Genomic DNA, 27,056 nt, shown 5'->3' with positions numbered 1-27,056 from the left:
AGTAACAGATCTCTTGCTGAGAACCCACATGCTGGCCAATGGCGTCAGTAAGGATAGAGTTTGTGGATTCAGGCAATAAGATGTGAAAGTCCAGACCACAGTTAAAGAGCTGACAGCCAGATTTGTAAAGCCAACTCCATTTGTCTTTCCTTTGGCATCGTGGCACTTGAGGGGGCTGTCAGGCAGCTCCAGTGGGAACAAATGATGCTGGCCTGCAGTTCCTCTGACATTTAATAGCTTTGACCTTTGGCAGGTCAACTCTCCTCTCTGGGCTTCAACCTCTTCATCTGTAAAATGGGGATATGATGCCAGGATCTCCCTTAAATGGGTGGTTATGGGGCTCTAACAAGAGAATGTACATGGCAGCACACCAAACTCGGCAAAGAACCTTAGGAAGCTATTTCCAGAGCTTAAATATAATGGTCCAAAGTGAATTCAAAAATTATTACTTGAACTTTGTTTTCATTCCATGAGGTCGTTTTGAGGACATCAACAGTGATATATCCTGAAAACTGGTGTCAATTAATAGTTTCAGGGCTGACTAATTGCATACTTGCTGCACTCAGTTTCAAGGAAAGTTCTTGTTACTTGGCCTAAAGCAAAATTGCCAGATTCCTCTTCCTCCAGTCAGACACCATATGCGCTGTTACAGAGAACCTCAGAACATATGCTACTCTGCACTGGGATTGAGTGGCGATTCCGTACGTTTCTGAGAGCGTGATCACAGGTCTACAGAAGGCACCTCTCCTGAACTCTTGGATCAGGAAGAGAAAAAGCAACACCCATTCGGATCTGACGAATGTTTAATCAGAGCTCATTAAAGAAACCCAGTTAGCAATCATTACCAATGGCATCAGCATCTGTAGCAGATTATACCAAATACTAAAATGCCTCAGGCTTTCAAAGTTAATATTACCTTTGGTGATCATACTTCTCTCCAAATAATATGTTTTCTCTCACATTTCCCTGAAAGATCCATGCTTGCTGGGAAACGCAGGCCGGAGTCCCATTGACGTCCACGATCCCTTGTTGTAACTGCATCTGGAGCAACAACACCAGAGAACCTTCAGGAGCCAGGCCTTGCCACCTTCTCCTCGGGGGCCTATTGCACACTTGCCCCCCACTTACTGTATGAGCACCGATTCGGAAGGTGCAAGAGGGTGACAGGCTGTCTTGCCACACACTGCAAAGCCCGTCTGTGCAGACCAAGGGTCTCAAAGTCAAACATCTGCGAGAGGCCAGGTGGGAATGTTCCAGAAGGGGCAGAGGTGAGCCCTGTGCTCTGGAGAGCACAGGCTGCAGGGCTGCTGCTGGCACACGTGCACCTTTGTGCAGCTAGGATGAGATGCTTTCTGAGCAGACCCATCGCAAAGGCTCCCTCTTCCCCCAGGTGCACTGGCTAGACCCCACCCTCCTCAGCCAGGCCCCCAGGGAGAGGGCACAGCCTGCACTGCTGTGGATGGTGGCCCTGGCACGCCCCATCCTAAGGAAGCAACCTTGACTCCGTCGCACAGCTGGTGCCAAGCAAGGCTGCAAGCCTGCTGTGGCGAGTTTCTAATTTTTCAAGAGGATCGGAAAGTCTAGTGTCATGTGGAACTTCTGAACTTTCAAAACAATGGGGAATCCAATTAAGAAACATGCATGGGCTCCCATCTGTGACCCCGAGTACCCATGTTCATTTACGATGGGCCTTCGTGGTGAGCCTCAACAGATAACGGGAGAGGCCAATGGTGGTGCCACGTTTGTGGCTGTCAGGAAAGGGTGTATGAGGCACACCGTGGTACTCAGGGCTGGCGCTCATGGGCCAGTGGCAGTGTGTTGGGGACAGCCAAGGACCATAGCCAAGGTGGCCGAGGGATGTGACTCCTTTCCTCCTCAGGAATGGTCTAAGGGATAGAGAACATTAGACTTGGAGAAGAGAGAATGATAATAAAACAACAAGAACTATAATAATAACAGCTAAAATGAACAGGGTGTATGCCAGGCACTGTGTTAAGTACATATAAAACGCTAATCACTGTGGCTGGCGCTGGGAATTGTCCTGTAACCACTATTATATCAGTTACCTCATTTAATCCTCATCACAACATCCTTAGCCCCATTTTACAGATGAGCCAACCAAGGCTCAGAGAGGTTAAGTGACTTATCCATGCTCATGAGACTGAGATTGCTGGTGAACCCACGCCGTCCAGAGCCCACTCACTTAAGCCAGTGACCACGTGAGGGGCCTGATCCCACCACTGTCACATGGGAGATGGATTCTGTTTTCTCTGGGACATTCCACAGGAGCAGACCATAGGGTAGAAGTTAAAAGGAGGCAAATTTCACTCCCATATACCTCAAATCTCTCTAAAGAGATCATGAGTTCTCCATCACTGGAAGCATCTGAGCACAGGTTGACTCATCTCTTATAGGATTCAGTGGAAAGGACTCATGTTATGAGGTGGAGAATTGGGCTGGGTCACCTGTAATGCCCCTGCCGACTCTAGGGTGATCAAAGGCACTCACGCTGAATCCTGGAGCCTGAGGGACCGCCACAGCTCACCTGACTCAGCCCCTGCCTCCGCCTTCAAGCAGGGAAGGAGTTGTCACTCTTTCTACAAATGAGTCAGCTGAGGCCAGAATGAGTCACCCTGGTCTGGAGGGGCTCTTCAGAGCCTAGCATCCCCCTGTCTCTATTGCAGGCAAAGGCAATCCCAGGTGTCCAACCTTCCCTTTCTTTTCTTTTTTTTTTTTTTTTGCAGTACACGGGCCTCTCACTGTTGTGGCCTCTCCCATTGCAGAGCACAGGCTCCGGACGCGCAGGTTCAGCGGCCATGGCTCACGGGCCCAGCCACTCTGCGGCATTTGGGATCTTCCCGGACCGGGGCACGAACCTGTGTCCCCTGCATCAGCAGGTGGACTCTCAACCACTGCGCCACCAGGGAAGCCCTCCAACCTTCCCTTTAAGAACACAGAGTGGAGAGAAAGAGAACTTAATTTCTTTCCCCAGGAAGTTTCTCATTCATTTGGAATGAGAAGCTTGGCAACTGTGAACTATTCATTTACTGTGGATACAGTGAATGGCTTGGCCATTTCCCTGGGGTCAAGCAGCTAGAAGTAGCAGACAAAGGAGGAGAGTGCACCCGCCGTCCCTTGCTACCACGAGGTGTGCTTTGGTTCACACATTCATTCAGCCCCTCCTCCATTGAGGAGCAGCTGCTCAGGGCAGACGCTGGGGAAATGGAGATGGATCTAGAGTCACCGAGAGTCGCAGGTTCCTGGGTTTTTCCCCGCCAAGCTGCCTGGCCGGCCTTTCTATTTGGCACAGGCCAAGCATGTCATGAGAAAACCGTGGATTTAATGACCCATTGCTTCCTTTGACCAAGATGGAGCTCCAGGCAAGGAAGCTATCGCTGCTTAACTCATGTCCTCAGGAGGCAAACTGGGGAGAGCACATGGAAGGCCCGGCCCCGCCTGCCATGGGCCTGGAACTGCCAAGTGCATTGACCTCCTGGACGTCGCTGTTAACTCTGAGCACAGAGTCCAGTGCGGCCGAGCCCAGGGCCCCAAACGCAGCCGGCAGGGAACCACTCCATCGTCACAACGCCCAGCACACAGCTTACCTCTCCTAGGAGAGCTGCAGGGAGGGAGGTCTTTCCACTTCCAACATTCCCACAGGTGCCCACGACCTTCCCCTACCAGAGCAACAGAAAAAAGACAGTCATTCTCCGAGTTCTTAGAGGGTCACTACCAAACTGCACTGGCCAGGCCAGGCAGGGACCAGTGGGGCACTGCTGGCTCTGTGAGGTGGCGGTTGCAGCCTCGCCCCCCAACCCCGATACACGGCCTCATAGGAGGCAGGAGCCTCAGTCTTAATTAAGAGCCTCCCCTGCACAACCCAGCACAGCACCCGGAGGGCTTCTAGAAATCATGTATAAGCACCGATGCAGAACAGCCTTGCGCTGCTCTGGGACACACAGGCCCTGAACATGAGGGTGGTCGTGTGCCGCGACTCCAGGAAAGTAAATCTAATGGACGTCAAAGGCTGCACAACCCAGAGGGACAGTGACAGCCTGCAAGTACAGAAGGCTGGGTGCTTTTTAAAAGTCCTCTTAAAGCATCCTTCCTCCATCACAACTCAGTCTGAAATCACTGAGCAGTTATGCTGTTCCAGCGTGTTGGGTTCATGGATTTTTCTACAGCCTCAGGTTTATTAATTCAACTAACAAATCATTGCTAAAGCCTGCTTTGTGCCAGGTGCTGTTCTGAACACCAGGAATAGCACAATACAGCAAAGAACATCACAGTCAAAAGTCTGGGTCTGCCCGCACGGAGCTTATGTTTTAGTTGGGGAGACAGTAAACACGATAAGTAAGTAAAATATGGCGTATGTCAGATACATGCCGTGGAAGCAAATAAAGCAGCGAGGAGACGGGGGCGGGGAGGCTTACTGGACATGTGGGCCTCTTAGCTTGAGTTCTCCCAGAAGGAGACCCCAAAGCAAGGAATTGAGTGAAGGTAGCTTGCTGGGGAGGTGCAGAAAACACCAGCTGGGAGGAGGGGGATGGTACGGGAGGAGGAAGGTGACCCATCAAGGGAGTGCTGCCAGGTCAGCTCCCACGGGGGCCAAGGAAGCTCAGTCCTGCTGGGAAACTCAAGGAATTGCGGAAACTGAGCATGGCTTTGTCCTCCCAACGGCTGAGGGAGTCAGGATAAGTAGCCAACAGTCAGTGTTTGAGAGCTGCTCCCTTGGCTGTTGACGTCTTGGCTTACTGAGGGTGGTGGGAAGGGCCCTCAGGCACACAGATGCAGATCTGGCAGTTGGAAGATGGCCAGGCCACACGGATGGGTCACTGACAGTACCTGCTACAGGTGATGTCTGAGTAAGACCCGGAGGGGGCAAGGGAGTGAGCCGTGTAGTTATTGGGGGGGGGCACTGCTGGCAGAATAGGAGTCCATGTGGAGACTCTGAGGTGAGACCACTCTTGTGTTCAAGCAGATATTGCAATGCAGCAGTTGGAACATCTAGAACATTCTCACTGAGACCTGCTCCCAGTGATGCCTCAGAGCAAAGATGCCCAGCACGGGGCCAAATGTGGCTTCTTTCCCACCTGAGCTAGACCAGAGGGCCCCTCGCCTGCCTGCTACCCCCAGCACAAGAGGGCTGTTGCCTGTCATCATTCAGCCCTTGGATAAGTCTTTACTGAACACCAGATACTGCACTAGGCACTGGCAATAAAACAGTGATCAAGGCAGACACAGTCCCTGCCTTTACTGTCACTGGCGCTGCAGGTAAGTGAAGTGGATCCATTTTAATTCCGCCAAAAGGACTACAAGGAACTGGGGCATTATGAAGACTTTGGGACAAAGAGACACAGAATGGATCCAGCTTCCCTAGACACTTGGCTCTTTGTTGAGTCCTGTCCACTACTTGTGGCCAGATCTAAGCCTTCTAGATTCATCCTTGTCTTCAGCAGGAAATCCATGAGGCCTGCACCCCTGAGTTTCTGATTATTTGGAAAACATTATTGGAAACCTACTCTGTGCCAGGCTCTGGGCTCAGTGTAAGGCCACACGACTGTGAACGAGTTCGCAGATACGTGCCCTGACCTCAAGGAGGCTATGGTCTAATGGAATCTTAGAACTAAATTTGGAAAAACATAGATGCCTTGAGTTTAGGACATTTAAGGGCAGCACTTAAGCTGGACATGATTGTTAGAGGAAAAAGGCCACAGCAATAGCTCCCGTCCGTGGGGACTTAGCATTTGTGCGTGAGGTGTCTTTCCGTCCTCCCATCCACCTTGTGAAGTGGGTACTATTATTAAAATACCCATGGAGCAGGTAAAGAAACTGGCTTGAAGAGGTTAGGCAATGTGCTCAAGGCCATGCAGCTGGCGAGTGGCTGGGACTGGAACCCAGGTCCACCAGGCTGGGGAGGCATAGCCCTCATCCCCAAGATATTGTGCTGCACCCTTTGTCTTCACCTTATTTCACAAAATATTTGACCATGTCCTTGACGACAAGTCATGAGCCACCAACATGCTGAAAAGGAGGAAAGCAATTGAAGGGCTAAGGGGAGGCTTCTTTACAACACGAGAGCAGTTCACTGAGTCCTTCCTGGAGCAACGCTGAAGGCATGGTTGAAGTAATCTGGGTGCTGCACATCATAGGCAGGGAAAAGTGATGAGAAAGCAAGTGGGCTGCGCACAGCAGGACTTCACTGAGAGCCAAGCTCAACTGCACTCAGCCAACCAAATATCATTTCCAATGAATATGTGCAGAGAGCCTTGTGAGCCACAAGAGGTATCACTCTACACCAGCCATTGAGCCTAGCGTCACATAATACATAAGAACCTCTCCCTCTATAGTGCTCACATGGGGAAAGGGTGAGTCAACAAGATGGGACATTAAAATATTAGGCCCAAGATTAATGCTGAGCCCTTTGCAGCAAAATCAAAACTGCCATCCGGGGAGCACGGCTGACGAGTACCCAGGGCAAGAAAAGCACATGCAAGAGAAGGTCAAACATTCCCCAAATGCAGAGCTGCTCTAAGGACTCTACCCTCCAATCCCAAGGGGAGGGGAGCAGCCAGCAGAATCTAGCTGGCTTCTGTTCCTAGGCTGCTTGTAGCACTCATTTTGCTTTTTACAAGAGCAGTGTCGCTTGGTGGTTAAGAGCAGATGGTGACACCAGGCACCCTGGGTGTGAAGCCCTCTTCTGCCACTTTCGAGCTGTTTGACTTGGACGAGTTATTTAACGTGCTGTGTCTCTGGTTCCTCAGTCATAAAGTGGGGCTGCTATACACCCACCTCATAAGGTTATTGGGGTAGCTAAATGACTTAATTATGTGCCTCGTAAATAGAAATTGCTCATAACTGTCAGCTATTATAATCTATTATTGGACTCCAATGTGAAATTAAGAACAAATCTGAAAAGACTTATGAAAGCTAGTCAGTTTGAGTCTAGCCACCTGAAATGGATTGTCCATTAAACACTGCAACTGGTCTCAACTCCTGTGGAATTTGAAGATCGACACTAATACAACCACTAAGACAACGGTATTCTCTCAGTTTGAAGAGATGTCTCCAGGGTTCATTTGCATAGCTTTAAAATTTGGGAAGAAATGGAGACATCCCACCACGACCTCCTGCTCAAACTGAATTATATTCAGCCTTGAGAAGGCCATGGTCATGTGACACAAGGAAGAAGGATGGAGGCCACACCTTTGGAACACATACCCACCTTTCTCACCACAAAGCTTATATTGTGCAGAACCGATCTGGGGCTGCCACGTTGCTCCTGGGCGCTGGTGATTCCCTGACCTGATGGACTCAAACTGTATGCCTCTGGCCTCTGTTTCTTAAGAAGATGCTTCTTCTGGTTCTGCACTTTCTTTAGGTCACTTTTCTCCCTGGTTTCTTGCTCCCATGTCAAGGTGGCATTTGCTAAAAGCAAGACTGTATCTGGGTCTTCTGGTTGGGTGATGTAAGATGAGGGGCTTTTAGCTATGAGAATTTTCTAAGAGTAAAGAAACAAAATTAACTTGGCAGACGTCATCCATTTGCAAGAATCATCCCAGTATATCTTCTAATGACCCCAAATCATAATCTTGGGAATTCTACCTGGGACATCCAGGAAAGGTATTCTGAAGATATTCCCCGAGGAGAAGCTGCAGCAAAAATAGTCGATTAGCTCATACTATGTAGAACAGATGCCTTTTTAACCACAAGGCCTATCTGGGTCACCCACATTGGAGAATGCTGATCCCAGCTACAATTTACCCTTATGCCCAAGATGGCCAGCTTTTGCCAGTCTTTTGGTGGTTGGCTTAACTGCTTGACACTAATGCTTATGAAACCAAGGTCACATGCTCAGTCTCTGCTGTGTCTCCTTCCTAAGTCCTCACTCAGCTCAGTTCAACAAAACGCCTGCCAAGTGCCTACTCTGTGCCAGATTCTGGGGTAAACAGCAGAAATGCAAATATTAATAATAAGGCATGCTTCCTGTCCTTAAAGAGACTGCAGTCCAGGTGGAGATGGGAACATGCACAGATCATTTCAGTGAAATGTGACAGGGACAAAGCCCTGTAACTGCCAGAGATGGGACACTTGGCTCCGCATCCTGGAGGCCCATGTAATTGATGCCTGAGCTGAGTCTGTACAGTGCTGTACAGGCAAAGATAAGGGAGGGGTTAGGGGAGGAGAGCTTTCTAGTAGAGGGCACAGCATGAGCAAAAACAGGCAGTAGCATGGTTTGGGGGGATGAGAGGTATAAGACAAGACATTCAGTATAACTGAGGGCCAGAGCTCAAGGTAGGAAGGGGATAGGAAATGAAGTGGAGACATAACTGAGGACCTGCTGATGGGGGACTCAGGCTCAGTCCTGGAGAGTGAAGGACAAGGATTTCAAGCAGGTTAATGTCAGTGATCAGACAAATATTTTAAAGCTCAATTAACAGTGCAATATGGATTTGAAAAGGACAACATTGGAAAAAGACAATTGGTTCTTCAGTCACTGTGATAGTTCAGATGAGAGACTATGAAGCCTTGAATGAAGGTGATGACACTAGGAACAGAGTGGAGGTTGTGGAGTCAAGAAGTAGCATTGTTCCTCTAGTCTAAGATATTGGGTATCATTACACAATTAATGTGATGAGGTTAACTCTGTGTTTTGTTCAAAATGTAATAACTCAACAGTGCACCTTCCAATCCAATCTCATAAATGGTGCCTCTTAAAATTGAATTCTTTTTTTTTTTTAACTATTATTCGTGTCATTCTTTTTTTGTTTTTAAAAATTTTTGGCCACGTCGGGTCTTCGTTGCTGTGCGTGGGCTTTCTCTAGTTGTGTCAAGCGGGGGCCACTCTTCGTTGCAGTGCGCAGGCTTCTCATTGTAGTGGCTTCTCTTGTTGCGGAGCACAGGCTCTAGGCACATGGGGTTCAGTAGTTGTGGCACACGGGCTCAGAAGTTGTGGCTCACGGGCTCTAGAGCGCAGGCTCAGTATTTGTGGTCCACGGGCTTAGTTGCTCTGTGGCATGTGGGATCTTCCTGGACCAGGGCTCGAACCCGTGTCCCTTGCATTGGCAGGAGGATTCTTAACTACTGCACCACCAGGGAAGTCCCAACAGGATTCTTGATTGGTTAAATGTGGATGGTAAGGGAGAAGAGGGATACAGGCACCTAGGATGCTTAAAATGACATCCACATTTCAGACTTGAGTGAATAAGATCTTCCAATCAATTCACAGAGGTCTGAACACACTGTTTTCTTGACTGAAATGCCCTTCTTTTCCTTTCCTTGCCTCAACTTCAAAACCACTTTATCTGTCCTTCCTACACATCACTTTCACCCTTACTATATATAGCAATTACTGGGATACCTGGTCCTGTACTAGACTGGAGGCTCTTAAGAGTAAAGACTCTCTTCCTTGTATTTGCACTTTCCACAGTGCCTTGCATATAGGAAGCATACAGTAAATCTTATTTGCATTTTCCACAATGCCTTGCATATAGGAAGCATACAGTAAATCTTTTTTTTAATTGAGATATAGTTGATTTACAATGTTAGTCTCATGTACACAACATAGTGATTCAAAGTTTTTATAGATTATACTCCATTTAAAGTTATTATAAAATATTGGCTATATTCCTGTGCTGTACAATATATCCTTGTAGTTTATTTATTTTATACATAACTGTTTGTACCACTTAATACCCTGTTCCTATCATGCCCCTTCCCCTTCCCTCTCCCCACTGGTAACCACTAGTTTGTTCTCTATATCTGTGAGTTTGTTTCCTTTTTGTTATATTCAGGGTTTTATGCTTTACTTTTTTAGACTTCACATATACATGATATCATTCAGTATTTGTCTTTCTTTGTCTGACTTATTTCACTTAGCATAATGCCCTCCAAGTCCATCCACACTGCTACAAATGGCAAAATTTCATTCTTTTTATGGCTGAGTAATATTCTATTGTGTATATGTACCACTATCTTCCTTATCCATTCATCTCTCAGTGGACACTTAGGTTCCTTCCGTATCTTGGCTTTTGTAAATAATGCTGCTATGAACATTGTGGTGCATGTATCTTTTCAAATTAGTGTTCTGTTTTCTTCAGATATATACCCCAGAGTGGAATTGCTGGGTCATATGGTAGTTCTATTTTTAGTTTTTTGAGGAAACTCCACACTGTTGTTTTCTATAGTGACTGCACAAATTTACCTTCTACCAACAGTATACGAGGGTTCTCTTTTTTCCACATCCTCCCCAACATCTGTAATTTGTGTTCTTTTTGATGATAGACATTCTGACAGGTGTGAGGTGATATCTCATTGTGGTTTTGATTGGCATTTCCCTGATGATTAGCGATGTTGAGCATCTTTTCATGTGCCTGTTGGCATCTGCATTTCCTCTTTGGAAAAACTTCTGTTCAGTTCTTTTGCCCATTTCTAATTGGGTTGTTTGGGTTTTTGATGTTGAGTTGTATGAGCTGTTTATATATGTTGGAGATTAACCCCTTATCAGTCATATCATTTGCAAATATTTTCTTCCATTCAGTAGGTGGTCTTTTCGTTTTGTCAATGCTTTCCTTTGCTGTGCTACTGTCAATTTCTCCCTTTATATCTGTTAATATTTGCTTTATGTATTTAAGTGGGTCCTATGTTGAGTGCATATGTATTTATAATTGTTATATTTTCTTCTTGGATTGGTCCTTTGATCATTACGTAATGCCTTTGTTTCTTGTAACAGTCTTTGTTTTAAAGTCTATTTTTTCTGATATAAGTATTGCTACTCCAGCTTTCTTTCAATTTCCATCTGCATGGAATGCCTTTTCCATCCCCTCACTTTCAATCTGTGTGTGTCTTTAGATCTGAAGTGAGTCTCTTGCAGGCAGCATGTATATGGGTTTTGTTTTCATATCTATTCAGCCACTCTATGCCTTTTGGTTGGAGCATTTAGTCCATTTACATTTAAAGTAATAATGGGTAGTTATCATCATTTTGTTGATTGTCTTGGGGTTGTTTTTGTAGTTCTTTTTTGTTCTTTTCTCCTTTTGCTCTCTTCCTTTGTGATTTGATGACAATCTTTAGTGTTATGTTTGGATTCCTTTCTTTTGTGTGTGTGTTTATCTATTATAAATGTATGGTTTGTGGTTACCATGAGGTTTATATATAGCAATCTATACATATATATACACGATTATTTTAAGTTGCTGATCTCCTAATTTCAAATGCATTTTAACAACCCTGCGTTTTTACTCTCTTCCCCCACAAGTACTGTTTTTCCATATTTTACATCAATTTGTTTTGTTATCGCTTAACTATATATTGTAGATTTAGATGATTTTACTACTTTTGTCTTTTAACCTTCCTACCAATACATAGTTGATTAACTACCTTTACTGTATATTTGCCCTTACTGATAAGCTTTTTCCTTTTGTGATTTTCATGTTTCTAGTTGTGGTCTTTTCTTTCTAGCTTAGAGAAGTTCCTTTAACATTTCTTGTAAAGCTGGTTTGATGGTTCTGAGCTCTTTTAGCTTTTGCTTCTCTGTAAAGTTTTGAACTCTCCATCAAATCTGAATGAGAGCCTTGTTGTGTAGAGTATTCTTGGTTGTAGTTTTTCCCCTTTCATCACTTTAAATATATCGTGCCACTCCCTTCTGACCTGCAGAGTTTCTGCTGAAGTCAGCTGATAGCCTTATGGGAGTTTCCTTGTATGTAACTTGTTGCTTTCCCTTGCTGCTTTTTTTTTTTTTTTTTAAATGTCGGTTCATTGGTTTATTTATTTTTGGCTATGTTGGGTCTTCGTTTCTGTGTGAGGGCTTTCTCCAGTTGCGGCAAGCGGGGGCCACTCTTCATCGCGGTGCACGGGCCTCTCACTATCATGGCCTCTCTTGTTGCAGAGCACAGGCTCCAGACGCGCAGGCTCAGTAGTTGTGGCTCACGGGCCTAGTTGCTCTGCGGCATGTGGGATCTTCCCAGACCAGGGCTCGAACCCGTGTCCCCTGCATTGGCAGACAGATTCTCAACCACTGCGCCACCAGGGAAGCCCTCCCTTGCTGCTTTTAATAGTCTCTCTTTATCTTTAATTTTTGCCATTTTAATTACAATGTGTCTTTGTGTAGTTCTCTTTGAGTTGATCCTGTTTGGGACTCACACAGTAAATCTTTGATGAATGAATAAATTAATAAATAAAATGACTAAATGAGTGTATAAATATGGTGCCCCCCCCACCATCTTCATCACTTCTGTCACCACACACATCCTAGGACAAACTAGGTAGGCAACAGGGAGATAGTTCAGTGCAAACTGAACCCCACTCCTGGAACAAGTTAAGATTTATGGCTTGGAGAAAGAGTAGAGGGTCAGGAACATCATCTCCCTGGGTGGAGACTCCATCTCATTTTTATTAAAACGGCAGGCCACCTGTAATACTCTGCCTGTATCCTGCTTGATGCATATTTGTGTATCCAACACTGAATGGAGGGTCTTCTCCCAACACCCACCAAACCAGTGACCCAGCCCTCCAATGGGATGACACAGCCTCCCCTAATCTGGGAATTTTCCTGCCCCAAAATGAGATCTTTCTTCCCTGCTCACCCAGTGTTAGTTATACCTTCATTCCCCTTAGAGAGACATTGGCTTCAGCTGCTGCTTTGACCGAGAAAGGTAAGATTGCAATTGAAAACTTCATTACATTAAACATGGCAATCACACTAAATGCCTGAAGAACAAAAAAGAGGTATAGAATTCAGGATGGGATGTTGCCTTGGCTTTGAACCATTAAGTCCATGGGGATTAAACTTCCTGAGATGAGAAACAGTAGCACAGTTGGGATTCTCAGAGGAAAAATTTTCTCATTTCATGGCTCAGAAATCATGGGTTGGCAAATTAAATGTATTAACATCTTAAACTATTTTGCGTTTGGATTTTCACCAAAATGGTGGGAAACTTATCCCCTTATCTCTGTCAATCCAGAGGATAAGGTCTGAAAAGTGCCTCTAATTGAGTGCCTTTGGAAATCTCCATCCATAGCATATCCTTATTTGGTCTAGACCATTTGCTCAAAAACATATGCAGATTTTTCCTAAATTATTCCCTTCTCTTAGTTGCTTCAGAGGCATCTGACCCTTCAGAGATAGAGCATCCTTTTACATACCACACAGAGACCAGTGTTGAAGGTGGAAGCTCCCTAGAATGATGTGCCTGGCCCAGGCTGGTTGCTGGTTCTCCTTCCCTCAGGGTCTGGCCTCCATGCCCTGTCTCCACACACACATAAGGGACCAATTTGAGAGCCTCGGTTCCACTGTCATTTCCAAAACAATGAACAATGACCTCCCTTCACTAGGGCCTTCCCCACTGAGCCCTGCCTGGTGGGTGGATAATATCATATAGCCTCAATGAAGACAAGTTTCCTTGCTCTGTGGGTGCCCCACAGGGGGCATGATCTCATCTCTCAGCTTTCATCTTCTCATCTGTCCAACTTGTAATTAGCAGCCTCTCCCTAATAAGAAATTAAAAACACAACTTCCATCGACAAATCTGGAGTGATCCTTCCTGCTGTTGAATGGGCCCCATGGACAGGGCCCCCAGGCTTCAACTAATTCTAGTTAGTTCATTAAGAGGATGATGAAGGATGCTCCCTTCATCACATCTGGTCCCAAATATATCCCCAAAGAGAATTCAGCTCCCCCAGGTCCTAGAGCACTATCTTGGCTCAGGAAACCCAGGCCCTGGCTAGCAGAGCCCCCGGGCTGCCTGACGTGACAGCTCCTCAGGGCTGACCTCCTACTCATGTGGCTCTGGCAGAGGAGGAGACTGAAAGGGATTCTTAGTCCAAAGAAATACGATCCTCGCATTCAGGGAATTTGTTCTTGGTCTAGATTTCTTCTAAATCATCGTTTTAAAAAATATTAACAATGTGCACTTAATTTGGTTTCAAATTAATTTGCCTGGTGTGTTCTGGGAAAAAAATTTTTTTTTGGTTTGGCATGGTAGACAGCAGCCACAATAATCCAGTAGCATTCATTCTGTACATCAACCATTGCTGTTCATTTTGGCTTTCGGTTCGTGGCTATGTTCAAGTCCCCAGAGTGTGTGAGAGAAAAATGTGTGTGAAGAAACTAAGAGAATTAAAGTATTTCCCAAAGAAACACGGGGCAGTAATTGGATTGACAGCGCCACAACGAATGTCCCAGAAGAGCATCCTGCCTTCTCAAATGTCCCCCCACACTCCCCTCCAGATCCCTGATTTTGGGTGCAATTCTTTTCTGGGGAGCATACCTCTCCTTTTTTTATTTCATTCTCTCTCTCTCTTTTTCTTGCCTTTGTGTTCTTTCTTCCAACCACTTCCCCTTCAGACACTGCTTTAATATTCAAAATGTTTGTTTCTTTATTTCAGTCAAGGGCCATTTCTTCTCTAGCTCAGGTCCTGAGCCCCTCACGTTCACTCCAATTCCCCTTCTGAGGCTTTCAACCTGAATATGCCTGGCCTGGCTGAGCATAAGGCTAATGAGAACAGCAACAACTTATGCAGCATTTACTGCATTCGAGGTGCTGACCGAGTGCTTTGTGTAAGACAACTTCTATCCTCACAACGACAGGGACTGTCATCACCCCATTTACAGATAATAAAACCGAGACGAGAGGTTCCGTGAATTGCTGTAAGTCATAGCTAGCAAGTGTGGAGTCGGGCTTTAAACGAGGGGGACCCTGATCCGGACACCACACTGCCTCTCCCAATACTGACACCTCTCCCACCCGGGGAACTTTCACCAACTCTCTTCTTGGCGTATATATGGATAAATAAGAATAAAATAGCCAAGGGCTCCTTGGTTTCAATGTCCAAACATAAAATTGTGTTCCAGCATTAACTACTAACCCTGCCCTGCTGTAGACTGAATAAGAATTGCTACTAAGCTCTCCTCGGCTCCCAGTCAGCTCAAGTACTTGTTTTAGAAGTCAGGGTAGAATTCTGCTGTTTTCTGGCTCACCGTGATTGGGTGTTCTGATGCCAGTGCCAAAGGAGCTACCCACCTGGCATTTGCAGAGTTGGGTACAGAAGAGGCCAGCTCTAAAGAGGTGCTTACCACTGGGGCAGTGAGCTTTCATCTCAGGAGGATGTGGCAGGTGAATGTCAGTACAATGGTGGATGCAATGGGGGCCAGCGCTGAGTTTCCACTTTGGACAAATCCAGCTTTTCCCAGTAATCTCCTTTCCCTCTTCCTTATATCTGTGAAATAGAAACAGTCCACGGTGGTCTTATTTTGCTTGTCAAGCACTAGCATTAAGAAACATATTACTCAATGGAATACTCCTCAGCCATAAAAATGAATGAAATATTGCCATTTGCAGCAACAAGGGTGGACCTAGAGATTATCATACTAAGTGAAGTAAGTCAGACAGAGAAAGACAAATATCATATGATAGCACTTATATGTGGAATCTAAAAAAGTAATACAAATGAACTTATCTAGGAAACAGAAAGAGACTCACAGACATGGAGAACAAAGTATGGATACCGAAAGGGAAGGGGCAGGGAGAGGGATAAATTAGGAGTCTAGGATTAACAGACACACACGACTATATATAAAATAGATAAACAACAAGGAGTTACTGTAGAGCACAGGGAACTATACTCAATACCTTGTAACCTATAATGGAAAAGAATCTGAAAAGGAACATATATATTTTATATATATACATATATAATATATCTATGTATAACTGAATCACTTTACTGTACACCTGAAACTAATACAACATTGTACACCAACTATACTTCAATTAAAAAAAAAAAAGAAACATATTACTCCTGCCCTGTTCTCCTGCAAATGAGTGTTAAGGGCTCCTGTTGTGAAGTTTAAATAGGAGGAAGCACAGACAGCCCGAAGCACAATGCCAGCATGTACTGGGGGTTCAGTGCGAGTCAGCTGCCATTGCTGGATGGTTTCCAAGGTCCCTTCTGATCTGATTCTCTGTGTGTCAGGAGTCATACCCTCAGATGCCTACAGGGGTCAGGCAAGTAAGGTAAATGAAGGGAGTGGGCAGAGAGAAAGACCAGAGCGAGGATGTCCCAGGCTCACCAGACTGTTTTGAAGTCTGAGATGTGGAATTTTATGAGACATCTCCCTACGCTTAAATGTTGGGAACTAATTGAAAAAGTTAAAGTACTGTAGGGGCCAAACAAAACACATATGGCAGCCTGAAGACTGCCAGATTGAGGCCCCTGCCCTTTGTCTCAGGAACAGCTACAAAAACCCAAGAGCACATCTCTCTTCCGTAAGTCCAGATGAGGCCATGACTCCGCACCACTCACACATAAAATTCAAGCTTCCCTCCCCTGCTGTTTAAAGAGTCCTTAATGGCAATTCCAGCATCCTCTGCAAAAACCCTTTCATATTAGCAACATGGTGTCACAGCCCTTCTCGCTGAGTGCTGACTACAGACCAGGTGTTGGGCTGCATCCCGCACAGGCATGCTCTCCCTAGGCTGCTCTCACCACAGTGTGACACGGCAGAAGCCATCATTATGCCCTTCTGACAGTAGAGGAAAGGCTTAGCAGGTTAAGTGACTTGCCTCTTAAGAGGTTGGGATCCAAAGCATGCTGTCCACACGCCCTTCCCCTCAAGAACACCAGCCACCTCCTTCTCCCCACGCAAAGCCTCTAGGCCTTTGCTCCTGCCCAGGGGGCTTCCCCAGCTCCATCTGTGTCCACATCCCTGCTATCCTTCAGGGCCTGTCTAAAACGCCACCTCTGCCAGCAGGCTTTTCCTCATCTCTCACACCCGTGGAGCTCCTCTCAGTTTCTTTTGTGGCATTTTACCCATTTTATCCTATAATGAATTCACATGTTCACTCATTCAGCACATTTTAATCTGATGTCTGCTATAGGCCAGGGTCTGTGCTGGGTGCTGGGGAATATAGGGACAAACAGGGTCTTGGCTCTTCCAGTAGGGGCGATAGACAATAAAGAAACAAACAAACAAGTAAATAAGATAATTATAAACTGTGTTGGGTAATATGAGAGAAATGAACAGGATGAAGTGATTAAGAGGTGAATGGGGAGTGGACCTGCTTGAGACTGTGGTCAAGAAGGTTTCTTGAGTCGGTGACATTGATTTCAGGAGACCCAAAGTCAAGACAAAGTCAGCATGAACATCTAGCAGAAGACATTCCAGGCGGAGGGAACAGCAACGGCAGAGATCCTGAGGCATGAATGGGTGTGGATGTTGCTCTAAAAACAGAAGGTTTGTGTGGCTCAAGCAGAGGTAACAAGGCCTGGATAAGATGTGATGAGGTCGGGAAGTCAGCAGGGGCCAGACTGTGCTGGATCTAATAGCCCATCGGAAGGAATCTGGACTTCATCCAAAAGAGCTAAATTTGAAAAAACCTAAGTGTGATAAGAGGCCACTAAAGCTTTTTCAGCAGGGGAGAGACAAGATCTGATTGACATTTTTAAAAGGTCACTCTGGCTGCTGAGTGCATCATGGGTTTTAGGGGGAAGGAGGAAAGCAGGGGTTGCATCTAGAAGTTCTTGCCATAGTCTGGAAGGGAGAGGATATTGCTTGGACTAGGGTGACAGTAGAATGAAGAGAAGTGGAAAGATTCCAGATATATTCTAGAAGTAGAGCCAACAAACTAATAGCTATTTTTGAGCTTAGTTAACTCATCCTCCCTCAATTTTAAAACTAGGGACCCTTTTCCTAATTATTTGGTGTGACTCCCATGGCCTTGCACATAGTAGGAACTTGGTACATATTTATTGAGTTAAACTGACTTGAATTAAATTGAGTTTTAAATTGAATTATGTCAAATGGAATCAAATTTAATCACATCAAATAAATTGTATTAAAGTGAGTTCAGTGTGTGAGGAAGTATTTCTGTGTCTTCAAAGAGGGTACAATAGGGCTGCCAGCATCCCAACCTGGGGCACTTCCTTTGGCAGTCTCAAAAGCAGGTTTTCTAAAGCCACTTCCTAAAATGTGGATACACAGCTTCAGGCCCAATTACATGCTGGTCTAAAAGTGTAATTGTGGATCCAGAGAGTTAGTTGTAAGGGTGGTTCAAATCATTAACCGGTCAACCACCTGAGTCTATGTCAGCAATTATGTAAATATTCCTGCAATTAGATTTGCATTTTTATTTGATTGAAATAGTCTTCATATCGTCTTTAAAACAAAACAGCTATATATGCATTCTCTTATCTGCCCAAAGCATGTCAAGTCAGTGAGACATCTGATCCTGATGAGGCTGCTGCCGGCGAGGAGGGGACATGTGTGTAAGTGTTAGTGTGTGTGTGTGTCCATGTGGACATCTTCCAAGTCAAGGAAATCAAGCTGAGCCAGCTCTTCTCCTGCTCATAATGTTTTAGTGGACTGTTTTTGTGAAAGGTAACTGACCAGTACAAGAATTCACTGACCTCAGTATGGCTAAACCATATGTCACTCACCTGCTGAGCCCTTGGGTTCAGCAGGAGAGATGCCTGGGTCTATTCTAAAATCTTTGTAATTTTTTGAAAAGCCTACAGATCAGCTCGGGGGTCGCTTCAGCCAACTTCCAGAATGCCCAGCCCCAGGACCCTTAAGAACCCCTTAGAAGAGCACATTCTACAGGGTAAGTGGTTCTTTCAGCAACTGCTCATCCTACCTTGGATGGCATTCGTAAAAGATTTCTCCCAGGTGTACATTTTAATCAGCTTGATGCAGGTCAGAAACTCATTCATTATCTGAACTCGCTCATCTGTCACTGAAATTGCTGATCATCGAAAAGTTGAATTGAGCTTAGCCATAAATATCTGACATCGAGGTACAAACAGTGTGTTCAGAGAATTGCCGAGTTGCAGTTGGCCTAAAAATCCAGGGATTGGAGTGTAAGTGTCAGGAAAAGTTCTAAGGGAAGTTGGCCCAGATTCCCAGCTGAATCCTTCCCGTGAGTTGTGGCTGATGTGCTCTGGGGGACACGACTGGGGTCAGGGCAGATGATGCAAATGCATGAATTGCCAGGATGCAAGGAAAGTGCTGGGGACTTTGACAGACTGAAGAAGCATACTCCCCTTCCCCAGGGTATTCAAATTCAAGTTGTAAAAATGCTGTACTGTTTGTGAGCTCAAAGTAAGGGCCCAGACTTCAGGGCCAGGCCCTGGACACAAAGTTCACTTCAGTGAGAGTGTGTGTGAAGTACAACAGCAAAGACCTGCCATTACATGGATGGGGATGAATAGCACATACACAGATATCCCGATGAGAGCTGTGGGCCCCAGAATGAAAAAGGAGTACACTACACAGACAGCCATTAGGATAAGGATGGTGGCTGGCAAGGGGCAAAACAAGGCAGCTTCAAACAAAGAATAACTATCACTTGATAGTATATTGAGCACCTGGAAAGAAAGCACATGGGTTCAGCCTTTGGGAGGGCCACCTAAACATTTCCTCAACTGAAGGCTTTTGGAATGGCTGAGGGGTCTGAGGAAGGAAGAGAAAAACTGACTTATAGGGGGAGAGAATTGTCAGAGGACCAACAGGGTGAGTTTTGTGGGTCTCATTTTAGTATGACTTTGGAGAGGCCTGTCTTTTAGAACTGAGAATCCCAATGAAGAAAGGCTTAAGTACCACCTGGGAACATGCTGGCGAGGTTGCCAGCTGCCTACCTCATAGCTCTATCTCCTTCTTCCTTATTAGCACAACCCTGCTTAATCAGGGCATCCATGGGCCCAGCAAAAGGACCACATTTCCCAGCCTCCTTTGTGGAAGCATGGTGACCATGTAATTATGTTAAGGGCAATGAGGTATAAGCCAAAGTGCTGAATGGAACTTTGGGGATGAATTCTTACAGGGAGCCAACTCAACTTGGAAGTCTCCTTCCTCCTACCGGCTCTCTGAAACATGGTTGGGATGGCTGGACCTGCAGCTTCCATTCTGAACCATTATGGGAGCCATGTGCTAAGGTAGTGATGAAGAAAAATAGAAAAGCCTGGAAGTCCCCACTCCAGCCCCGGATCATCCTCTTCCAGACTCCTTTTACACAGAGTGAAATAAATCCATCCGGTTTAATCCACTGTTTTGGGGGTTTTCGGTTTATGCAACTGAATCTAATCGTAATTGATACAGGATATTTTGAACAAACTGAAAGAGCAAGTGTAAGAAAGAAACAAGTCTTTTCCCTTACTTCATGCCACCCAGGTTTCCCTTGGCCAGGGAAATATTCTCGTGTAAAGGGTGAAGATTTTATTGCTAAGGATTAAGGGCTTAAGAAAATGTCAGCTCTGAAGTCCAACAGGCATGGTCTTTGTTGGGACTTGGCATCCCAAATACTACACAGTTGGAATCATCAGATCCATTAGTCAATCAATTTTATTAAATGCTGTAGTGTTCTCTGTACTGCTTCAGTGTCCTCACTGACGATCAAAGGGATTGGATGAAGTCACCCCTCAGCCCTGTTCCAACTGGAACAGGGAAGCCTTTCCAAATTCTCCAGCTTGAATGGAGCTCTCCTTTCTCTGAATTCTTCTGGTGTTTTGAGTCTCCATCACTTCACTTAGCAAGGAGATGGGACATGATGGGCAGGATATTGACAACCAAAAGGGGGGCAGATATTCCATCCAGGAAGTACATCTCACACATATTCAGAAAACTCGGAATTTAGTTTCCTAAAGTTAAACTCCTTCTGGACCAACTTACCTCACCAACAGAGATGTGTGTCAGCCTCTTGAACGACACCAGGTTTTCGAAAACCAGGGTGGAGATGGTCACCTTCGACCGGATCTCCGTGCAGTAATTTATGGCCCAGGCAAGGGCCCAAAAGAGAACTTTGGTAAACTCCGTGGTGAAAAGGGCTGTGCACAGGCTGACACCAACCCAGACCTTCCTGGAGATGCTCTCAGTCTGCTGGAGGATTTGGTGAATGAGAATCATCTGTAAAACAGCGCGGTGAAGAGAGAAGAGTGCTTCTGGGGTTCAAGGTAGGTACAGGAGGCCTCAGATAATGCCAGCAAGCTGACTTTATGAGGCAAACTTTTTAATTAATTTCAGTGGCTGCTGCTGTGCTTGACAAGGATTAGCTTTATGAAAATTCGCCCCCAAGGAGCGCAAAGATAACAACAATGTACTAAACCCACCAGATCATAGAGAAAGTAACTAATGACATTCTTTGCCAGTCTGGGGACCTGGGAGACAAGGCCGAAGAAGAGCCGGTGCGCTCACCGGCCCTATGGCTGCCGTGATCATGCACAGGATATTGGCCACGATATCCATCAAAACATGCGTCCTCTGGAATTTCCAGACCACTTGGCCCAGAGAGGCTTTCTCGGGACCCATCCTTTCTACCTCTTCATCCCAAAGGATTCGAAATCTGTGATGAAAGAACAGGAAGAAGGAAAAAGATTTACATTCCCACTTGCTGCTCAAAGCTACTCTGATGGAAAAAACTTTGCAAGAATTCTTAGCACAACCCCCATCCCTGGCAGTGGTGGCTTCAGAAGAACAGCATTTGTTCTCCCTTCTTCTTTTGGAGGGTGGATGGGACATGAGCGAGGCAGCGGGCAGAGCCCTGACACAGCACAAGCTGGTATCTGTCATTTGGGCTCTTTCCGGGCCTTGATTTCCTCCTCCTGCCTGTCTCTGGCACAATACCAGTTGTGATAAAAACACTGAGGCAACAGAGAAACCAAGAAAAAAATCTTCTCCAGGGCAGGGAGGAGTTTGTCCATTTCAGAGACCTGAAAGGAGGCCAGTGTGACAGGCGTGTGGGGACACGGGGAGGCAAGGCAGGGCCAGATCTCATGGGATTTCACCGTCCTCAGGAAGGAGATTAGATTGCAAAGGAAGCCACTGCAGGCTTTTAAGCGACGTGACAAGATCATTTTACATATCTATAAGAACATCTGGCTGCTGTGAGGGTAGTGGGTTATGGGGGTGGGGAGCAAAGACGAAAGCAGGGAGACCACAGTGGGAGACCATCGGCATCCAGGTGGGAGGTGGCAGTGGCTTGACACTGGATTTAGGGAAAGGTGGTCAGGGGAGACAACAGGACTTACTGATGAATTAGATGTGGGAGAAAAGGAGGAGGGGGATCAGGGGCCCCAGTTTTCTGACTTGACCAACTGTGGGAATAGAGTTCACAGAGATGGGGAAAGGGGGAAGAGGGAACATCGCCAGGTGGGGCTGAAGATCAAGAATGCAGCTTTAGATATAGGATGCTTGTGAATCATCCAAGTCCGGTCAGATGCTGGGTGTATGAACTCAGAGTCTGGAAGAGAGGCATGGACTGAAGATAGTGCGTTATTAAGGTTGTCAACATGTGTCTGGTGGGTCAGCCTTTGCAAGAGAACATTAGCAGAGAAGGGAAGAGGATCTAAGTTGATGTTGGGTAGATGGAAGGCAACATTAAAAACCGACAGAGAGGTAGAAGGAAAACCTGGTCCACAGGCACTGGTCCAGCCCCTTTCCCTCCGTGCTCCCTGGCAACTTTCTCCAGACTATAGATTTTGGAAACTACCACTGACAGAGATTTCTGCAGGACACAGATGAGGGGATGACAATTGTAGGAGCAATTGCAAGAGCATGATTATAACTCCCAGCCCTTCAAGCATATGAGGCCAAAGAAAAGAATTCCAGAAGAAATAAATGCAGAGAGAGGGCGATGAGATCTTCCCCATTGTTTAAGACATGAACCTTGAAGTTCAATGCAGCCGTTAGAAAGAATGAAGTTGAGGTTTTGGGCTGTGGAAAAATCTTTATAAACTCGTCACTGAAAATAGCAAAATGGTTAACCATGAGATAGTATGCTTCAGTTTTTGTTCAAAGAAAAAAAGATGACCTGTGAGTAAGGAGGAAGAAGAAGAGGTATTGATCTGCAGAAGATGGTAGCACAGGGTGTGTTTAATCTGAGTAGAAAAAATCCAGGACAGATACACACCAGCATTTAACAGTGCTGACCTCTGGGGAGTGGGCCTGGAGTATGGTGGGGATACTTCCACTGCTTAAACTTCTGTTACTTTGACATTTCTATAATGAATCTGAATTAGGTTGAATCAATGAAATACATGTTTTTGCAAATCAAAATTGTCAAATATTGGAAGTTTTCATTTGGTTCAACCTAAACATATTTTGTAATATAAAAGCTCACAATATTCTGTAATAACCTAAATGGGAAAAGAATTTGAAAAAGAATAGATACATGTATGTGTATAACTGAATCACTTTGCTGTAACACCTGAAACTAATACAACATTGTTAATCAACTATACTCCAATATAAAATAAAATTTTTTTTTAAAGTCCAATGACAATTTTTTTTTTTTTTTTTTTTGCGGTACGCGGGCCTCTCACTGTTGTGGCCTCTCCCGCTGCGGAGCACAGGCTCCGGACGCGCAGGCTCGGCGGCCGTGGCTCACGGGCCCAGCCGCTCTGCGGCATGGGGGATCCTCCCGGACCGGGACACGAACCCGAGTCCCCTGCATCGGCAGGCGGACTCTCAACCACTGCGCCACCAGGGAAGCCCGACAATTTTTAAAGTGAAATACAATACCGTGCCTGGAAGCAGCCCAGGTGGTGTCCAGCCAGCACAGAGCAAAGTGAGATTCCGGCCACTCTTGCCCTGATGCGGTGCTCCTACAAAATAGCTGATAGCCCTGCCAGAATGGTCCTGCAGCCTCAGCCTCTCAAGAAGTTCATTCTCCCTACCAAACCTCCCCAATACTCACCTCCCCTAGACTAGACCAGGAAGGTCAGTCAGCCCAGCCCTCATCTCAGAGATAAGCCATGAGAACAGCCACCCAACCAGTGGGCATTGATTTCCGCAAAGGGAAATGGGAGCACACACCAGGACTCACAGGTCCCTTCCCAAAGTGGGCTCCTCTCCAGATGTGACCCAGACAAATCCTGGTACCTTTTGGCATTGGTGTCGAATGAGTCATACGGTGACAGTGGGGGCAAGGTGTCCACAGTCAGCGTGTGCTTGTAGCCTCTCACCATCACTGGCGTGAAACAAGAGAATGTGGCAAAGAGAGCAGCCCTGCGTCATCCACAGGGTTGGGTGCCAGCCTAAAACAAGCGAAACACTCGGTGTTCCAGGTTGTTGAGGTCATTGCCTTGAGTCCCTGGCTGGAATTCTTAACTACAGTGATAACCAGAGCCACACTCAGACCTGTGACTCACATCATCAGCCCCATGAGCAGCGGTGTGCTGGGCCAGCTCCTACCAGCTTGCAAGAGCTGATTGTTCGATTTTTAGGAATTCTGCAAGTCAGTTCTTAAACACAGCCTATATTAAAAATTAAATTACATAAATGTAAGTAAATTATCTTAAAGACAAAGGCAATCAATACTCAAAACTCATAGCTTCCAAGATTATTTTACTAGATTTTACTCGTATTTGTTCTTTAGATTATATAAGTTTATGGTGTCTGTGGTGGAAATACCACACAGGATAGGGCTCTATTACCATACATCTGTTCCCAACTTTGCGCTTAGTGACATCATGTTGAAATCAGCCATGGTAGGAGAATTTACACCAAAAAAGTGATAAATGCTATGAACCAGGGAATTTTTTAGTGAGCCAGTTGTTGAATATTTACCAGTGACCACCCCATGGGAAAGAGGGTACCTGCTCCATTTGGCATGAGGAAATGGAGACCCAGTAGCTGATCATCAGAGGAGTTGGACGCCTGGCTTTTACTCTCAGGAGGATGGGGAGGGCCAGAGCACAGTGTGCCAAAGTAGAGGTGAGGCTGTCCAAGGAGGCAAGAGCTAGAGGCAAACTCATGGTTTATTGTGAGGATTAATACATGTAAGCTGCTACATAAATATTAGCTAGCAGATAAATAAGGAGGACAGGGGAAGTAAAAGGAGGGAGAAAATAGAAAGGGAAGTAGAGGAGGAAGAAGAAAAGGAAGAAATAATGAAGAAGGAGGAAGAGATATGTTTCTGCCCTTGAGGAACTAGCCATCTAAGATGGAATGAGAGTCAGAGACACAAGAGTGTTATCTACTAATTGCTGAGTGTTTGTTATATTCCAGGCCCTGAAAGAGCTTGGTATTTGTAGCAGATGCTGTCAAGATGCCCTGAGTCGCAGTCTCTGGTGGCGCAGTGGTTAAGAATCTTTGTCACATCCACCCCTGATCTCAGATGTGGAGGACAGCGCTGTGCAGCTCAGGCTCATGCTGACAGTATCCCATCTCACAGGTATCCTGTGCCTCTTTTCACTACTGGGTTTGGGGTCTTCTCAGAGCATAAGTGCAGCCCAGAATTGCAAGGGGCTAATGTCCCCAAGAAGAAAACGTAACTAATAGAGTACAGGAGCCCACGGACAAATGCCCCCACCGCCCATCCTATGGGTGGAAAATTGTACACTTCTCAGGGGAACCTAGTAGAATCCAGTCCCCATGTCTACAGCAGTGATGCTGATGACACACCCCATGTTCTCCTTCGCTGCTTCACTCTCCCTAAATCTTCCCTCCTGCTTCTTGAAATCACCTCCCAAATAAGCTACCTGTATCCAAGTTTTTGATTCAGGCTGTGCTTTTGGGAGAACCCAAGCTAAGATAATATTATTAAGGTACTATGTGCCTGGTGCATAGTAAATGTTTTCTAAAGGGTAACTTTAATGATGAAGTCATTCATTACCTCATATAATCCTAACAACTGCTCAGTGAGATAGGCAATTGAGAAATATTATGATCCCATTTCATAGACAAGAACATCAAGGCACAAAGGGGTTAGGGTATTGCCCAAAATCTTATAGCTGGTCAGTGGTGAAGTAGGGATTCAAACCCAATGCTTGCTGACTCCAGGGTCCCATCATTCTCTTAAGCACTATCCCACATTTCCTCTCCACATTTCCTCTCACCTTAGAGGGCTCACAGGTATATCTTTGGTCCATGGCTTCTAGGAGAGAGCAGTGCTGTATCACCTCATTATAAAGATGCCACTTGGCCTTCTGCTTCTCAGAGGGCAGGCTATAAGGCACTTCTCATGTAGAAAAGGCAGCTTTCTATAATGTTATAGTTAATGTAATGTTAAGAATACATATATAATATTATAATATGACGTTATAGTTAAGCATGTGAGCTTGGAAATCAGGCTGCCTGAGTTCTTATTCTGCGGTTCAAAACTGACCCAATTCTCTCTCCTCACCTGTATCCCAGACCCTTGAAGCTCCTTCCTTCAAGACATTTCTCCACACCTTGAATCTGTGCTGACTTGTGACTTGCTTTGGCCAATAGAATGCAGTGAAAGAAATGGTGTACCGGTTCTGTGCCTGAGTCTCAAGAAGGCCTATATGCTTCATCTCATCCTCTTGGCCACCCACTGCATTACTATGTGATCGAGGGCAGGTTAGCTTGCTCGAAGTTCATAGCCCATGTGGCCCACCTTCCCCCAGCCAGTCAACCCCCAGAAGCACAACCATCTTGTTGACCAGCAGATGCATAAGAAAGCCTGGTCAAGACCAGATGAATCACCCAATTAGGCTTAGCCCAAGTTGCTGACCCACCCATAAAATTGTAAGCTAAATAAATGGTAATTGTTTCAGGCTACTAAATGTAGAGGCAGTTTGTTACAAAGCAAAATCTACCTGATTAAATTTGTGCAAGTTATTTAACCTTCCTGTGTCTCACTTACTCACCCATCAGATGAAGATAATCACAACACCTCCAGGGTGGTTGTGAAGAGTGAATGAGAAGATGTTTGTAAAGCACCTGAACAGGTCCTGGCACATGAAAAGCTCTCTTAAACATTTCCTTTTGTCTCCCTTTCACCAAAGGACAGGAGGATTCATGAAGTGAATGGTCAGTAAATGAAAAAAATGGATGGATGGATGGGTGGATGGAAAGACAAAAGGACAAGCATATAGAGCATCAGCATGGGGAACAGGGTCAGGGTCCACTCTCCTGATGGGCTGGAAATGATTCCTAGAAGTTCTGCCCAGGACCTCCCTCCAATCCTCCTCCTGGCTTACCTTGCATAGAGTCTCACTGGGATCATGGTCTTCAAGCTGGGGTCATATCTCTCTGAAAATGATCTCCGCTGGCCTCACCAGTCCAGATCAGAGATAAGGCAGGGGCCATCACCCACCAT

General features: G+C 45.7%; 2 protein-coding genes across 2 annotated transcripts in view; both read right to left on the bottom strand.

The window, feature by feature from the left end:
* ABCC11 (ATP binding cassette subfamily C member 11) overlaps positions 1 to 27,056 on the bottom strand; it is a gene marked incomplete at both ends in the record, with an annotated part of 133,000 nt that overhangs the window by 29,163 nt on the left and 76,781 nt on the right.
* LOC309795677 (ATP-binding cassette sub-family C member 12-like) lies at positions 913 to 27,056 on the bottom strand (the record flags this gene model as incomplete). Its single annotated transcript, XM_082608278.1, is given in 15 exon segments — positions 913 to 1,041; positions 3,606 to 3,677; positions 7,226 to 7,501; positions 12,601 to 12,708; positions 15,074 to 15,091; positions 15,095 to 15,216; positions 18,633 to 18,744; positions 18,748 to 18,780; positions 19,189 to 19,362; positions 20,663 to 20,896; positions 21,185 to 21,332; positions 23,870 to 23,987; positions 23,990 to 24,024; positions 26,938 to 27,011; positions 27,015 to 27,056. Coding segments are annotated over 15 exon segments (1,695 nt in total).

The sequence above is a fragment of the Mesoplodon mirus genome (genome assembly GCF_964341445.2).
Source record: "Mesoplodon mirus genome assembly, chromosome: 19".
In the NCBI taxonomy this organism is placed as follows: Eukaryota; Metazoa; Chordata; class Mammalia; order Artiodactyla; family Ziphiidae; genus Mesoplodon; species Mesoplodon mirus.
Note: the sequence above shows the minus strand (reverse complement) of the source record. Positions and strands in the feature narration are given on the sequence as shown.